General features: G+C 36.0%; 2 protein-coding genes across 4 annotated transcripts; one reads left to right on the top strand and one right to left on the bottom strand.

Annotated features, from left to right (window-relative positions):
• Nucleotides 1-16: 16 nt before the first annotated feature.
• LOC105193708 (protein dopey-1 homolog) lies at nt 17-17,106 on the bottom strand. Of its 3 annotated transcripts, none has more exons than XM_011158263.3 (26): nt 16,687-17,106; nt 16,341-16,572; nt 15,925-16,202; nt 15,664-15,829; nt 15,388-15,577; nt 15,135-15,310; nt 14,794-15,060; nt 13,134-14,709; nt 12,793-13,055; nt 11,567-12,698; nt 11,056-11,478; nt 9,998-10,308; nt 9,653-9,851; nt 9,052-9,453; nt 8,613-8,749; nt 8,369-8,525; nt 7,884-8,255; nt 7,669-7,807; nt 7,317-7,488; nt 7,004-7,215; nt 6,767-6,919; nt 6,449-6,644; nt 5,893-5,904; nt 5,162-5,329; nt 4,969-5,080; nt 17-3,120 (listed from the first exon to the last, which is right to left on the bottom strand). In XM_011158263.3, exons 2-26 carry the CDS (start codon nt 16,394-16,396, stop codon nt 2,911-2,913), a joined length of 7,479 nt encoding a protein of 2,492 aa, XP_011156565.1. In that variant the 5' UTR covers nt 16,397-16,572; nt 16,687-17,106; the 3' UTR covers nt 17-2,910. The 3 variants fall into 3 exon arrangements, with proteins under 3 accessions (XP_011156565.1, XP_025990058.1, XP_025990059.1); XM_026134273.2 differs by having other exon boundaries at nt 16,705-17,059; XM_026134274.2 differs by lacking the exon at nt 5,893-5,904.
• On the top strand, nt 3,375-6,324 carry LOC105193707. Its single transcript, XM_011158262.3, has 2 exons — nt 3,375-3,717; nt 4,285-6,324. The coding sequence occupies exons 1-2, from the start codon at nt 3,657-3,659 to the stop codon at nt 4,809-4,811; spliced, it is 588 nt and encodes a 195-aa protein (XP_011156564.1). The 5' UTR covers nt 3,375-3,656; the 3' UTR covers nt 4,812-6,324.
• Nucleotides 17,107-18,287: the final 1,181 nt, after the last annotated feature.

The following is an 18,287-nucleotide window of genomic DNA, read 5'->3' as shown; positions in this document are numbered from 1 at the left end:
GTGTAATCTTTATTTCTTTCAACATAACAGATTAATGGTAAAAGCGGATGCACTGCTTAAAATTGCAGTGATTTACAGTATCTGTTAAATATTTGTTACATAAAACGACATAACTTCGATAAAGGTACATAATACTTCTGACATATTTCACTATCTGTTAGTCTGTGAGCCAAGAAAATATTTTCATAGTCTATTCTAATGCTCACAAACCATGCAGATGTTATATAAAAAAAGATTAATTGTAGAAAAATTTAAGAAATAAACATACTGAAATTGTATCAACAGGATGTTTATAACTAACGTGTATAATATAAATATAAATATACATAACTGAATTATAAACATTTTCTTGCATGTTTAATAAACAACAGATTCTTGCACAAACCCTTGCTAAAACAGTAGAATGAACTTATCATACTACCAGCAATTTAGTGCCAAGTAGTAACTTCAGTAATACTGCTTACATAAATGTTATTTTTTAATAACTTAATTTTATTTTTGTTATAATAATAGCAATGCAAAACACGACAAAATTAATCGATTTATTGACCTAGTTGTGTCTAATTAATTGGATGTTACGTCACTACATATTGTATATCAATGATTTATTTACAAAACGTCACAAGTTTGAAATTTCTGAAATCGAATTTTTGGTATTGTATTCAGTAGATTGTCCCGGGCTCCCTTGGACTCTTTAACGATGTTATAAGGCAATCGCTTTAGCGGCGATTATAATAAATGTAATGTTATTTAAAAACTTTGTTTTTGTTCCTCCTACAATGTGTGTATGTAAAGTTATTAATTTTATACATAAGACGTTTTGCAAGTAGACCATCGATGTACAACTTGCACGCTTTCTCGAAATACTACGTATGCATATAAAAAAATAAATCCGCTGTGTAAGCCGTCGATTTTTTGTTTTATATTAAATACATACAAGTCGCAATGTATATAGAATTTATAATATAAATTTATAATGTTGATGTTGTATATACGGGGTATCTATAAAGCTGTTCCTACTTCGTATATTTCAGAAATAGTTCAAAATTATGAAAAATTGCGAATTTTAATCCCAATCCCCTTAAAAGAGTAGCTCCTCGAAATGATCGAACATATATTTTGCGGTTTTTCATAACTTTGAGATGTTTTCGAAATATAGGGAGTGGGAAGACTTTATAGACACCCTATCGACATGATTATACAATATATAGTAAATTTATAATGTAAATTCTACACATCACTAAGCACTTATTGACACGAGCGTTTATTATTGACGAAGAATATCTACCAAATGTGTAAACATAATTCTCTCTCATTGTTCATTTATTAGCGAAAAAAATCGAAGAAAAAAAAATTATTTTGACTTTGTAAAAAATCATTTTAATCAAAAAGTAAAGATTTTTATCAACACAATTGATTTGTAAAAGACAATAACAATGTGTGTCCTAACAGACGTCTGGTATAATTTTAAAATTTTTATTGAGCAAAATAGACAATGTACATTTTTTTTCTTTATATATCCCAATATTATCTTCAAGTTTTTATTTATTTCCTAATTGTGTGCAGAAGCTTATACGCCGTACGATGGATTACGTAGATATTCTTGGTATTAGATTCTTTTCAGCACATATTATTAAACTAATTTCTCGTGAAAATATAACATCTTATTTCAAGTACGTTTATACGGCGGTATATATTGTGCATTACGTATGGATTTATCGGTTCACATAGAAAGTCCGTTTGTTAAAATAAAAAGCATTCGACAATAATAATATAAGTTTATATCAGATAATTAAGATAGAAGTTCATAAGTGTTCACGGTGTGTTTTCCAGCTAGTTCGAAACGTACAAAAGCGAACGCGTTTCGACGCGCTTGTGGCCGAAAGCATATTTGTATTGAGCGATAGCAAGCATGCAAGAACAACCACAGGACAACATAATTGGACCGTATCAACAAATCTTCACTTCGTCCACCTGGAATTTTATTCCGTGAAACCTTATGAAACCTTATGAACTTCCACATTCAATGATCAATATTTGCAAACTTCGTAATATAAGGGGGAGAATTAAATTTTTATCTCCGATTATTTATTTTTCATTCCCTGTATTTTGGCATTTGTTGTTCAGATCTGTGGAGAAACTTCTTGTGGCTTGCCACTTTAAAATCGCACGATGCGGAGTTAAAGAGAAATGAAACTATCGACGAGGAAACTATGACGGGTGTCAGAAAATAACGGGAAGACCTTGTTCCGTATAAATATTATGTTACACTGTACACGCTCTATACAATTTTACAATAGCAGGCCAAAGAGCGAATTTAGCTTGCCATATTATACATGCTGACAACTATTCACAACCGAATGAGGAGACAGGTCGAAAGCTTAATCAATAAAAACCAGTAACGGAAAACGTCGAATGTTATTTTATACACCCCAGATCTATAATCCTGGTTCTAACTCCCGGTTCTAAACTATAAAAAAAATTTACATTTTCATTCACGAGTGATTTGTTCGAAGAAATCTAATCAGTAGTTCTCGATATATCAATCGTTTTTCATCTTGTACGATAAAATTCGTCCATCCTCGTTTTTCTCTTTTCTTCCTCCAATTTTATTGTTAAATACTTTTTATTGATACGGGATGAATTCTTCTTTTCATTCTTTTTTTTGTTAAAAGAATATTTTGAGATTTTTAACGGCAAAATACAGGAGCGTATTTCCTGGATTGCTGTATTCTAATTGTGCTATTTATATAATGTAATATTTACGTATAGACTTAGGTGCGGCGCGATTATCTTCGTGTATATATTTTTTATAAATATATCAAAGGATAAAGCGTCTTGACATATCTCTTCCCGATTGACAAACGAATTATACATGTTACTTATACAACTTCGCTAACATCCTTCTTACTATCTCGCTGGCACGGTCGGCATTTTCTCGAGGAAGTCCTGTTCGATTACAGTCTCCAGTTGCGTGCTATTTATCGGCGCGTATGTGTCGCATGTGGCGCGACTAAGGCTCGAAAAGAAATGATGCAGATCTTGCAGAGAGCGAACGTTATTCGATGTTAATAAAAGCTCTCCCGGATTCCTTTTGGGCGGTGGACCTTCTGACTTGAACTGTAAAAAGAAATTGGTATAAATTAAGATAGAATAAAGAAGGAAAAAATTTTTGTTTGACATATGGTAAATGAACAGCACGAAAGAATATACAGCAAACAATACAATAAAGAAACAAAAAGTATTTGTAGTGCTGAATATTGCACAACACTGCTTGTGACCGCGCATTGGCTTAGCTACAAAACAGATGCATATGTATATGTAATTTCGCACAGTACTAAAATAAAATAAGTATTTCAGTGTTGCTGACAGCACGCGTATGTACACCGAATGTTCCTGTGATTTTTATTTTTGTAACGTATATCAATTGTAGCGAACACGCGATCTGAATAACTGTTATCTAATCAAAATTTTCATTTCTCGGAAAAAAATGAGAAAATCAAAAGGATTAAGTGGATTTTTTTGCGTAACACAGCAACAGCGTCTTTAAGTGGAGCGATATAAGAGTAGGGTCGCAGTGATAATTAAGATTACTTGTATAGTTTAATTCTAACAGTGCACATCAAGTTTGAAGACGGTCTGAAGCGATCGAAGCGATGCTCTGGTTGGAAATTTTATCTTATTACATTCTGTGTACTGTAATGATTGTTACTACACGTAAGTACTAAAGCAGCATGATTATTTAAAAAGCATGATTTTTTCATATTTTTCTACCCTTAAAAAAAACTACAGGCTTTTTCTCAATTCTCTCGTCGATCTTTGTACTTTCTTTCATTTGTATGGGATGTATAAATTTAATTTAAAAGTTACGTTGTGTCTCAACAATTTTATGAAAAAAATCGACAGAATTAAATAAAGAACATGAAATTAAAAAATTAAGTATTTTTTGGGGGATAATTCGTCTATTTATTTATAAAAATAATCTATAAATATTTATAAATGTATATGTTCACTTTTACATGTTTTATGTTTATCATAATCATATTGTGATTGGTCTAAATAGTTTTAACGTAACTTAATTGATGCTAATTAGAGAGCGGATATTAATGAAGAGAGGGGCTGTAAATTGAATGGCCTTTCCTATTAAATTAATTTAATTAGTTTAATTTATTCCTAATCATATAGTGTAATTGAATAAAAAGTAATTAATTTTATTTATATTTTACTAATGTGCTTATTCCATTAATGAATATTGTTATAATTTAATCATTGTATTTATTACAGAGTACACAGGCGACTTCGAGTACAACAATTTTGATTTTTATGAAGATTTATCAACAGACCGCTCAAAAAGTTTCAATAAAAAATACAACAGTGCTGCGCAAGATGATTTTTACATTGTGAACGATTTTGACACAGAAAATCAGGATAATGCATATCTTGACTCAAACGACTACGTAGCTTTTGGAAATGGTATAGGTTCTTTTGAGAAAAAGACTCCGCTTGACAAAGAGTTTGACTGGTACAAATTGTCTGAGAAAGTTTACAGATACACCAAGCATCGAATTCCTGGGTACGATTACGACGAATTCGATTACATCTATTCAAAGAGTGTTCAAAAGTGCGACGACAAATCAGTCTGGACGCATTGTCTTTGCCAATTCACGTGCTTGAAGCCGGATGAAGTAGATTGTTACACACCATGCAGAAGTGGATGCGAATGCAAGGAGGAATATGTTTTTGACGAGAAAGCGCAAAGATGCTTGCTACCCGAGGAATGCTCGACGGAAGATTACAATTACAATTATTAAATTTTATATCGATATATTTATATTTACGCTCTCATTCTCAATGACTTATTGAGCTATTCTTCCGCGATCGTAGAAAATAAAATCGAATATGTAGCCGACAACTACGCTGAATAATTTATCGTACTGCGAAAGCAATATATTAATTATGATAGCTCACCTTACTGTCCATCAGTTTTGCTATTCTTGTAATATGTGGCACAAAGTCCGAGGATAAATTATTGTTATCCATGCAACCTGCCGCTGCGTCTCCGACGAACGCCCATTTATACCTGTAAATGAACGGGGTAATATAGATTATTTTGTAACAAAATATGCGCTGCTTTTCTAAAAATCTTTCTCTCTCCGCTTACATCTGAAACTGTGGTAACCTATGCGCGGGCAACAACAACGCGAGGTCTAGTAGCTTGGCGGCAGCCAGTTGCAATTGCAACCAGTGAGGATGTCCGTGTGCTTGAAGTCCATTGCTGGCGTTAACAGCCCATGATGAGTCTAGAGCTGACAACAGTTTGATGTGCGAGCTGCGTGCAAAAAAATACAAATAGTATGTCATTTATGTCGCTGATGGATGACAGAGTGCAAAAATTCCTTGGGAATCGTAATTCAAGGTATGAAAATACGCAATTTCCCCGCAGAGCTCGACAAGATACAAGATTGTTATTAGTAATACCCTTTGACATTCGACATTCGACACTCGGCACAGTGACGTAAAGTTTTTCTTATGTTTCCAGTTATTATTTTGAATATTAAATTAAAATATGTTTATTTAATGTAAAGTACCTTTCGCAGCAATTACTTGTATCTAATCTTTTACTTGTTTCTAAGATATATTTTATCACATTTTTTCTATTCTCGAAACCGGAAATTTATAGTATAAAATGTAAAAATAATTTTAATGATATGAAAATAAATTTTGTGTGTGTGACTTTATCGTTATAAAGATTTTTTTCCATTTTAAACGTTGTACTCTCAAGTGTTGAAACTATTGTCTTTTACGTTACTGTACTCGAGTGTTCTTACGACATTAACAATATGCGTACGCGTGCGGTATGTATGTCGAATATGCATTGAACCATCGAGTTACCTGCTATGACGACTGCAGTCCCAACACCATTCAAGTTACGGAGGCACCACAAATCCCATCAAATCGCGAAGATGCCGAAACAGAGTCAAAAAACAGTACGATATTAGATAGTATCCATGTGTTAGTAGGGGGACATATACAGACAAATATTCTGCTATTTAATATCCTCAATCTCTACGCATATGTAAGACCCTGAGAAATAAATAAGTAATTCGCATACTTATGTCTCGCATTTCTATTCTACGTATCGTAAGATTGCGATTTTCGTCGTTTACATTTCGAGCATTTTAAAAATATTAATGATCATCGGATATGACCGATTTAAAATTGACGCGGAACATTACCGATCATGCTGTATAGAGATTTTCATTATAGCTTTCTTTTTCGATGTTAAGTCTTTAGAAACCGTACACATAAGAAAATAAAAGAAAATAAAAAAAAAGTAATCTCGAATAAGATAAACAACCGCGAATTATAAGTAAACATCATGCACATATGAAGCCATAGCGTCCCATAAGCGAGTTTGCTCAATAAGCACATGGAAGAATTCCTGTACCTGAACTCTTCGCTGTCTGTACTCAATTCCTGCTCAATGTAAAGGAATACTTGAACGAGTTCACTAACTATGACCGGCCATAAGGACGTTGCATGTTGTGGTGACATTCTCAATAGCAGTACGCGAAAACAGAGAAACACTTGCGCCTGAATAGACGGGATTACTTGAGGTAGGCGTAAACTATCTGCTAAACGTTCTGAAAGCAAAATAACCAGTAATATTAAATTATAGTTAATGTTGGAGTTAGTTTTTATTAAAGATGTTTAAAAATAATTATATGTAATACATTCTATAAATACATTCAGCGTAAATATTTACCTTGTATTTCCGGCATATATTTGTGATACTGATCCATTTCGCTGCAAAGGATAACGAATGCCAAACGCTTCAATAGCTGTGCTTTCTGCTCATACTCTTGCTCTTTCGAAGAAAATATACTGATCCCGCTACCTTGAGCCATGGAGACGCGATCTGTTTGACGAAACAGTCGTGATGTTAATTTCTATGGTTACAGTAGATACATGTATTGCATAGATGTAACAGAATATGCATTACTCATTAAATCTCTGAAGGTAGTGTTGTCGTGTGTCATTAAATTGTCTATTATAGTTCTCCAATACGGTAGACAAGCTGGTATCATTTGGAAAAAGGCCGAATCGAGTAACAAGTCTAAAACATCCTTGCGCCATGCCTTTCTCGTATACTGATATCCCGATAAGGAAGCCAATAGTTGAGAACAGGCGGTAAATGAGGCGATATTTTTTATCCTGTAAAATTAGATGAAGTAGGTTCAGATGTCTCTCGTTCAAATCTCAGAAAAATCTAAATAAAATTTCTACAATTGAAAGCAACCAATTCTTAAACTTACGTATGATTCTTTAGGTAAGGTGTAACATTGTACATGAGGTTTGTCAGGAGCGTTACCACGCGCTCCTTTTCTTGCGAACCATAACTAACGTCCAACAGCGGCGCAAGTATTTCCGCTAATACTGCTTGCGCTTGAACGCTGTACGCAGCATTAGGTGGAGTTCCGGGTGTTACTGTAACGCAAAGTTTTTAATAATAATCACGAATATTGCATAAGAAATATAAAGCTATTTGTAATATGAGATTACATAAGAAAAAAGAAAGATAAAGTGTGGTAACAAAAACAGACTTTGTTAGAATTTATATTAAAGATTTTTTGAATATATGTACAAAATAAATTGCACGTTACGTACCAGCACCATTTTTTCCCTCTTTACCTTCCGAAGACCCTTCCACGACTTCGAAAACGTCCTCTCGGACGGCCAAATTCCTTCTTAGCCACGTTGTTTGCTCTAAACAAGCGCCTGCTATTTGCGAACACGATTCGATCAACTGAAATGTTTATTAATAATAATAATTAAATGCAATAAATATTAATTATTATACAATAAGCCAGTAAGATAATAACCTTCGCAGACACGTCTTGCAAGTCTTTGATATCTTTCTTCTCTTGCATAGGTGGGCACTTTTGTACATATTCGTTCAGTATAGCCAGTAAGAGAAATTGGGCAGGCGCTGTTAGCGACAGACCATCCTTCAATAAACTAAGCAAGGATGCCCAAGACTCGATGAGCGATTGCGACGTGTTACTCTGCATGTAGACATAAAGCAATTCCAGTACCGAGACTTCTAATGAGAAATCTTGCTTGATTCCGTGTATTGGTGGTGGGGTTTTTACTACTTGATGCACGGTGTGCACCAAAGTATCAATGGGCATAACACGAATCGCACTAACAAGATGAACCATTACTTGCTGATTGGGGCAGGCTTCTGGAAGTATCTGTATCAAAATAAATTATAATAAAAAAAAAATATGTTTTTTTTATAAACTGGTCATATTATTATAGCTATTTCTTATTTTTATTTTTAAATTAGATACACAACTCAACTTACCTTCTTTGATGCGGCAGATGGTTGGCGCCTTTCGTGCCAGGCAACAGCGACTGCAGCCAAAAAATTAGCTCCGTGATGGAAAGAGATTGGAGATAGAAGTTCCAACAATTGATATTTGACTATTCTTGGACTACCCACCACACAACTGGCTTGTTCACTGTACAATATTATTAAAAAAATTGCATTGATACACACAATAAACAATTTTCAACATATTTGATTAAAAAATATAAATAAGATATACTTGTCTTTTGTTGCCAGAACCGCTTGCCATAAAGCAGATAATGATGCTATTATTCTTGGCAAATGGCTTAGTGCTGTTCTTCTAGCGTGTTGTTGCAATTCGTTCACGCCAGTTTTATCTTTTGCTGTAGCTAAATCCTATAAAAAACAAAAATTTTGCTATGTATTTCGTATATTCAAAAAAATTAAAAATATCGATTAATTGTATCCTATTTTAAAATTGGCATGTTATCTAATTTAAAGTCTGTTTTCCGCGTTTTTCGATTGGTTGCAAATGTGTTAATTTAATAATTGTTTAATATAAATACAATAATTGCATAATTGGTTAATTATTATAAATATTTACTAAATTTGTAAAAGAATCGTAATAAAAAAAAAAGAAAGCGCGCATTGTTACGTTTAGTCATAATTAAAATATTTATTTATTTTGTCCAACTAACCGGAGAAAGTGGGCTGGGCATAAAGACATGTATAAGATTGTTGAATATCTGTCCGGGATTGGCACCAGGAATCCCCGTTTGTATCGTGCCACTTAAAGGTTGATTAAATGAGAATCCAATTTGCTGGGAGGTATCCAATAGACAGTAATGCAGTAAATATGTCAGAGCTTCCAAATGTGTCACAGTATAATCTGCGGGCAAGCAACACTCTACTGTGCTTATATCTTGTAATTTAGATGTTAGCGCCGCTTCTTCATTGATGTAATACGATGCTAAGTGCTCGATATTATTACATAATTGATGAATAACCGACGTTACAACGGATGTTAAAGAAGGTCCCATAAAAGGCAAGCTGGACGTAACAAGGGTGGTCCAATGTTGATGAAGATGTCTCATATGATCCTATGAAATTTATTGAATTACTTTATTGATGGCTAATTATCTTAACTTCTCGCTTAATCAGTTTATAATTAAATATAAATATTTTTTATAATGTAAAAATATTGTATATAATTTAGTAAAGTATATTGTGATTTGATTATTGTTAAAAATGTGCATAAATTTTTGAATTGATTTAAAATATATATTAAAATAAACATACAAGTTGCAGGGCACTAAGAATACTAGCAAGAAACATCGGTTGCTGTGGTATTGCTGCTCCAGAGACATATTTCAAACTGTTCCCGATTAAGTTTGATGCTCGTGTCGGCGAACTTGGTATGGGCGATACTGTCGAATTAATTTCCTCTCCTTTTTGACTACTACATTGATGCTCCAACATAATTAATGCTAACAACAATCTTGAAAAATAATAAATAGATTGTTAAAAATTGCAAAAAATTGCAAAAAATTTATTGCAAATGTAAATAAATGCTAATTTTTTATGGCATTATCAATCGTCGATTAGTAAACTATTTTTGCGTATTTATATAATTTGCATATTTACCGTAATAACTGTATCTGGAAAGCTTCTGTATGATCGCTCGCTCTATATTTACATTTGTTAACATCATTGTCGATAAACGGATCATTAAACAATACAATTTCTTCAGTAAATGTAAAAACATCCTCGTTCTCCTTATGGGCATTCTTCATGCTCATAACGCTGGACACAAGACAGTGCAGAGCAACTTTTTGTACTTTACATTTAGTCAGTAGATCAACTATGTAACAGCTAAAGCCTTTCCCAGAATCGCGGACGATCGGTATTAATTCGGAAAATATTAGTGTTAGTAACTCGGCACTCGCAAGTTGTACCTGGAAAATATTTTTATCAATGCTAACAAGATTAATAATATCTATTACAAGTAAAAAAAGTTAATAAGTTTAATAAAAAAGTATTTAATTAAACATTTTATAACATTTTTTAATTTGCATCTTTCTAAATATGATTTTATAAGAAGAATGGAAGGGTTAAAATTTCAAAAAATTCGATTTCTGATTGTTCATATAATGTGATTCTGAAGAATATTTCCTGCTTGTATTTTTTAAGAAATTCGCAAAATTGAACTCAGGAGATTAAAAAATGTGAGACCCTGTACCGGCAAAGTGCCCACGAGAAGCAGCTTGTTTTTATACCGCAATTACTTTTTCCTTGTGTTAGATTTCTCGTGTTTCTATTGCATAAAAAACTGCGATGTTCTACAATTACTACTACAGTGGAAGCTGACCTGGAAACGTCATTTTATAGCGCAGGCAACTTTTAAGTTTTGTAAGTATTAATTTTCTAGCAAAAACTTTCTTTTCAAACTTTAACCGCGCTTTCTTCAAAACAGCATTTTTTGCGCTAGTTTTGTCCCAATAACTCAAGAAATGGTTGCAGATATCGACTTCATTCTTATGTTAAGATAATGAATTTTTCCGTAAACTGTACAAATTTTTATATAAAAATTTTAAATAAAAAATAAATTTTTTAATAATAACTTTTTCACAAACAATTTGAATTTTATCCAATTTTCGGTCATTCAAATTTTTCCATTCCCCCTTTTTTTAAATCAGACATACCTGGCGATTACCCGCGATCTCTTCGTACGTGAGTCTCATTTGTCCTAGATTTGGATAGTAGCTTCTCGCGAAATATAGACATACGCTTATTAACACTTCTAAATACATGCTACTCCTGTAAGCCGCGACAAATTCCGTGTTAGCTATATCACCATGAAAGTTTCTGCCAAAAACACTTTTCCTATGCCTTGCTAACAAATTTAACAACACTGTGTTCTTCGTCGCGTTTGCTACACCGGTCGTCGCCGCGCAGCATAGAAACATTCGCATGTTCGTCAAAAGTTCGTTCCTAAGAGTGCGCAAAGCATAAAGAGTCCTGGTCGAATCGTACACTCCGCAGTAGAGCAACATATGGGAATGAAGATTGTGAACACCCAGGCCAACATTTCGATTAGTTTTCGCATTAGTTTGTGGAACTTCTTCCTGTAGAGCAGAAAATATTGAAAGAATTTCTCGCGATGTTTATTAGTTTGTTCGTAAAGTAAACTAAATATTATAACAAGATACTTACGCTTTTAGGTGGTTCGGCGATGTCGCACAATTGCATCGCGCGATCAAGAACTTCGTTAAGAATCTCTTCGACTATACTGCTGCTGGAATTGCTGAAATATTCTTCCGCGGTGGTGCTGACATCCAGCTCGCCGTCATCGTCGTCCATCGTCCAGCTAGGCACCTCCGCGCTCGCTTCGAAACTGCCGATATCGTGATCGTAATTCGTGTTGAACTCGTTCGTGCTGTAATATCTACCCTTTATGATAGTGCCCGCCACTTCCCTGGAACCGCCTGACATCAAGACAGTTTCCTTCTTTTGTTTGGACTGTTTGTTAGTTACTTCGGGGCTGCTCGAGTCCAAACTGTTCGTTATGGAATCCGATGATGAGTCAACATCATCGCTCAGTTTCTTGTAGCTACTTTTATCTTTCACCTTCGAGCTGTTATTCGCTGATTCAAAGAGACTTTCGTCTAAACTGGCAGTAGAACCTTTGTCGAAATCAATTTTCTTGAAACGAGTGGCATTTCTTAGTAACTCTGTCGTCAAGTTTGTCTTGCGCATAATGGGCAGCGAGTCGTCCTCCGTTAAAGAGTCATTCGAATTTTCGTTACAGTTGATGGAGAGAGGATTTACGAACACGGAAATTTTCCTGTTACCGGATATACTGGGTGGCACTTCAAGTTCCTTCATAAACTGATTCCTCTCCGTGACATAGTGATTACAATTATCACCTGTTGCTAGTGTTGTCACCGCAAAGATTCGTTTTATCTTCACAGGATTAATTGCCTGCTTTTTCTTCTTACCCTTTTTCCACTTCTTATCCTCGTCCACGTTATCGCTCACGTGATATATCACGTTACCATCGACCGAACTGATCGCGTAAATTTTCGCGGCGCCCTCGGTGTCATCCTGCATCTCCGACTTCTCTTCCACGGGATCATTCTTCGTTAGGACGGTATTACTGTGCTGTATACTCACATGAAGGACGCTCATACGACATGTGGAGGGATCCAATAGTATTGTCAGTAAGGGATCTATTACGCGTGATATATCTCCGCGCATCAAGGAATGTAACAGCCACGATTGGGCCTGTAGCTTTAACGGAGAATTGTCCGCAAGCTGAAGATTATCCAACATTTTCAACAAGGACCTATGCAACATAACAGAAGACAAAATAAAAAAATCATACTATTATATACAATTAACTATTATAGATAGATACTAAGAAAATTTTTTATACTTACTGATCAAAAATTCTAAGACAGCCATGTAATCTTGGATTTGTTTCAATTTCTCGTCCTAAATGCCACAATGTAGCGAATCTACCGAAGGCTTCGATCCTCTTTTCGGGATTCTCGTTGGTGAGTGCGGATCCTATTAGATCTTCGACCGCGTTATAGGAACCGTATAAAGCATGATGCAATTCGTGTAATAGCTCTACGCAACGTATCCTAAACTTATGGGCGGGAAGCTCGCCCAAATGATGCCACAAGGAATTTGCCAGTACCTTTATATTAAAAATAATTAAATATTTTATTTATAATCACAGATACAGAATGCAGAAATAAATACTACTGAGACTTACCTGAAACACATTAGTATACTGCATCAAGTATGTTACGTGCCATTGCTTCAACAGAGGCACGATAATAACTGTCGTCACGCCCTCTCCACTTTTCGGATGTGTCTCGACGACATTATGCGCCTTCAATAATGCTACCAGGTCCAGTAACGTGGCAACGCTCGTTAATTGTAACGCGGGTTGCTTCTGCAACCAGCAGCAGCAGACTATTAAAACTTTTAACCAATCCGGAAGAACGTGCTCGAACTTTGGTTCCTCTTCCACGAGTACGTCGTCGCCGGGCAAAAAGTATTTCGGAAATGTGGACAGTTCGACAAATAAGCTGGACGCTATTTTCATGGCTTCGATCCATTCCGAATGCGCCGCCATGTCGAGGAATAAGTGAAAAATATCCAGGCACTTGTTATCTTCAGTTACGGATGTGTCTTGACTAAAGAATCCGGAGTCATCTACGTTTAATTTAGAATTCAGTAAATATTCCAAGTAACGCATTCTTTCATCGAAACTTTTTCTCGGACAAGATACCACTAAATGATCGAACATATCCTGCACTGTTCTTTCTCTGCTAAGTATTCGGTTGCTAATTAATTTAACGTAAAATATCTCGTATTGCCGGAGGCACTTTTCCAACATGGAGTGCTGTGCCTGAAACGCTGGAGATGGTCCCCTAGACAAGGATCCCGTCGATCCCATTGGAGTAACATTCTTGAAGTGCTTCGACGTGGACAGATGGCTGTCTGAAGATTGATTCCTCAAGGAAGAGATTCCATCGGTCTCAATGCAGCTCACTTTAATATCATCCATGCTTTTATTTCTAGGTAAAGACCTTGTATCTTCGCTCACTACGACAGATATGCTACTGCCATCGGCCTGTATTGTGTAGGTATCGCTCAGCTTGGAAGTGCTTTTGCTCGCCTTCTTCTTCGACTTCTTCTCGTTTCTTTTAGTGGCACCGCCAGAATTGGCTCTTCTCCTTGTACTTGGACTTTTCTCCGCGAAAGGGATACCGGTTGTATCAGGCTTATTCAATTTACTATCCGACTGACTCTTCTCTAAAGGGATCGCCGTCAGGGAATTATCATTGGGCACTGTAATGTTATTCAGAGACGTATCCAACTTGGTGTCCATTTCACACTTGTCCGCGTGAGCCGTTACCATCGTCGGTTGTACTTTGGATAAGATCTTGGCACACAAGGTGAGACTTTTTGAAATCTCCGTGGGGGACAGAATATTACTATGATACAAAAGCTTGCTGGTTATCTCGTAAAATAAGCCAGGAAGATGTTCAGACGGCGTGTCTATAAATGCGTCCAGCGACACAGTTTCGAGTAAGAATTCCGTTAGTACGCATACTTCTACGAGATTCGGCATACCACTGCCAACCGGTCTTACAGCAATATCCTCGATCGCCACTTGCGTCTTCGCTCTGGTGTTACAAGCTTTCTCAAACAAATGCCCGCAATGTATCCAAATATACGACGGTTCTAAGGTCGAGAATAACAGATTCGCAGATTTCACAACTTCATTCGCTTTCGGCGCGTGACTTGATACAGATTGTTTGCAAGCATTATAAAATGTCCTAAAATGTAATACGCGGTTATTAGTAAACACGTTGAAGAATTGTGTTAATTACAAGAATATAGTTTTTATTTTATAATTTTACCTAAACACTTCAAACAGAATATCATCCAAAATTATTGGTCCAATGTCCACCTTATCAAGTAATGAGACAAGTATCCTATATGGCTTCAGATCTTGCGAATTTTCTTCACATACTTCTTTAAGTAAATATTTTATCGCTTCGACTAGCATCTCCTTTGAATACATATCAAAGTACGTTACATCCTCTTTAGTGTTTGCAGTTGTAGGGTTCTTTTTCTTTAAAATCGATGTGCTTACTTCGGTACCCAAAAGCCAAGCAAACAAACGTCTGTGATAGAAAAAAATGTGTGTAAATAAAACAAAGATTCGAGGAGAACTGTAATATGTTGAGTCTCCTTTTACCTGTTTAAGCTCATGTCTCTTCGCAATATAGTAACTAAAGCAGCTTTTATTAATAATATCATATCTTGATGCGCCAATTGACTGCTGTGCATAGGGAAGCCTATCAACAGAAAATCCAATGCACTTCTCTGCACCAGCACCGAGGTGTCTTGCACTCCAGCACATAAAGCTGAAATCTTTTATAAATCAAATCGTTAAAAGATCAAATTTAAAAAAATATATATTCAGTATTTAAACGCAAAATTTTTCTTACCATAATTTTAGTATTAGTACCCATAATGTATTTTTGCTCCTCCATCGACAATTTCTTGTTGAAATGCGCTAGCACAAATGATATTGCAGGCAGTCGAATGCCAGAGTTTGAAGCCAAGCAGTCCCAGAGGCATGCATAAAAGTGTTCTGCACCCACACCCTCGCACACTTTTTCCAGTAAGGAATTAGTTCTGATAAAATAACACCCCATAAATTTCCATATTACCGATGCACACATATCTGTCTAATATTTACAAATATACATAAGGAATGGCACCTGTCAAAATGATCAGATCCATCTTCTAGGCCCAAGAGGACGCCACTTAAAAAACCGCTTAATCCTGGTCTCAACCTTTCGCCGAGTGGCACAAAGTGTGTTTCATATACCGTTAATAACGACGGTCTGACATTCATGGCTGCATGACCCAGTAATGGAAATAATCCTAATAAAGGACAAAACAAATATACAAAATGTATAGAAATCGCAATTATTTGTCTGCAATTATTTTTCTTATTTGAAGTGTGTGTGTGTACTCACCTGCACTATAGATAAAGAGCTCATGGCTGAGCCTATTAGTACCCATACACTTAAAAATAATGTCGTACGTTTCTAAAGCTTTCAAGTGAACACCAGAGGGTAACGCTGGATGCATGCATTGGGCTAGTCTCTTTGATATTTTGATTCGCCTTGGAATAACGGGAAATTTCATATGGCTCAGCAACACCTTGTTGAGTTTTCCCAAGGCAGAAATTAAATCTGCCCATTCGCTCGTGTACTCAAAGCTCTTCAGGGCCTTGTCGACAGCAGACACATAGCTGTGATAAATATGACACATCGTAACAAGTTTCTTAACCAGAACCAGAGTTGAAATGTAAATGAATGTAACGTTTGCCGAGCCGCATACGTCAATGGTGCTAAACGTGTTAATCTAGTCACAGTAATCCTCTACTTACACCCGATACTTCGAGTCCTTCATCAATTCGTACTCCTCTAGAGCGATGGAACCCATTGTTGCGTCTTTATTGCGACTGAACAAACTATGCTGCGACAATGCTGTTCCTCCACGTCACTTTACATGATTCCAGATCTATCTCACGGTAAAATGAGTCACGACGAGGTTCCCAGTTACGCTGCGGATCTTATCGTGCGGTACATCGTGTTTAGATAAGGCGGATACCGCGGCACCTAGAAATCAATCCTTCGAATTATCAAAGAAGCCCGTGCACGAGTCACTGCAAATTGCGCGGTCGCGTCTGCGACCGTCCCGCTCGGAGGCTCCGAGAGAAATAGACAATTTACCCTCTCTCGCTCTCTCACCGTCCGCAGCTGAGCCCGACTGGGTCGCTCATGGTCGCGTCTACGCGGCTGTGTTTACACGAGCCGAACCTATCGACGGCTCGCAATCGGCTTGGTTATCTCGTCGTGCGGCCGTCGATCCCCCGTCGTCTCTTCTCTTCCTCCAACGGAACTCAGCGGCGGTCCACCGTCGACATACCTGGGCTCAATCTCAATGCCCCCCCGGCTTTTCTCGGAATCTCCCTTCGTGAAGGTCCCCGTCGAGAAATGTCCTCTCAACGTCTCGATCACAGGCACGTAACGACCAGTCGTAAGCAGCTCCAGCCAGCTCCAGCTGTCTCCGGTAAGACTGTGTGGCGCGACGCGCGCTTCCGCGATCCGGATTTTTCCGATTTCCTCCTGGAGCAATCGGAGATGACGACTCAACACCACCACCACCACCGCCGCCGCCGCCGCCGCGCCACTGACCACGGTCGGTTCACCTCTCGACATTGACGTTTGTTGACGTTGACGTTGACGTTTCGTTGCTGGCGCGCGTGACGAGTATCGGATCGACGTGAATCAGAAACGCGAACATATTGAGATACAAACTCTTGTCCATTTGCAGACTTTCTCTTTCGAGGAGCTCGAGTGATCGAAGAAGACCTCGGCTAATTTAATTGATGATTAATTCAATTGACAGAATTGCTTAAAATAAAATTTCTAACATATTTTGTTGTCCCAGTAAACAAAAATAAATTTAAATAAATTGCAAATTGTAATTTGTTAAATTTCATTTTAATTTATCAGAGTTCGCGCTTTAAAGTCCCGGATTATTTTTCGACTCAACTGCACTGAAATACGAAATGTGCTATTTATCATTTTGAAATAGGTTTTGAACTGCGTTTGATTCGAATGGATTTATGTCTCCATTATATTATTTTTGGATTTAAAGAAATTAAAACATGAAATGAGCTATTCGTCATGTTGAATTCGAATATATTCATGTTCGTATTATATTATTTTTTGATTCAAATGGATTTCAAAAATCTGAAGCGCGAATTCGAAAATGTCACAATGAATTTATGTCTATCTTAGAACATATAATATATGTTATAAGATGTATAACATAATGCAGGCATTGCTTAATAAATTAATTGAAATTTAAGATTATTAATGGTCTCGATTTCATTTGAATTAAATGTAAATGATAGATTTCAAATTTTTTACCCAAAACATCTATAATCAAATGTTTGATATCATGTTTTTCATAAATATAAATCGTCAGATGTTTTCTTCTTTAGCTACTCAAGGTTGGCTTCATCATCTCCGATTGGCTTGATTGACCAATTAAAATTCAGAATAGTCAATTGCAAAACTTAAAACTGATTATATTATTTTGTTTTTCTTGTCCATTTTCTGTAAATTATAATTTTTGTAAAATATACTTTTAATTAATAATTAATTTTTTAATTAAAATAATTATAAAATTAGACTAAAAATGGTCGATTTTAAATTTTAAATTGCAAATTCATAAATTTAATCATACGATTAGGTTAATCAGAGTTGGTCCTTGATAATTGATTTTTTCTGTAATGAAAACGTTATTTTTTTGCATCATGCAC

This window comes from Solenopsis invicta, chromosome 8, assembly GCF_016802725.1.
Source record: "Solenopsis invicta isolate M01_SB chromosome 8, UNIL_Sinv_3.0, whole genome shotgun sequence".
NCBI lineage: Eukaryota > Metazoa > Arthropoda > Insecta > Hymenoptera > Formicidae > Solenopsis > Solenopsis invicta.
The sequence above is the reverse complement of the archived record's forward strand: the minus strand, read 5'-3'. Positions and strand labels throughout refer to the sequence as shown.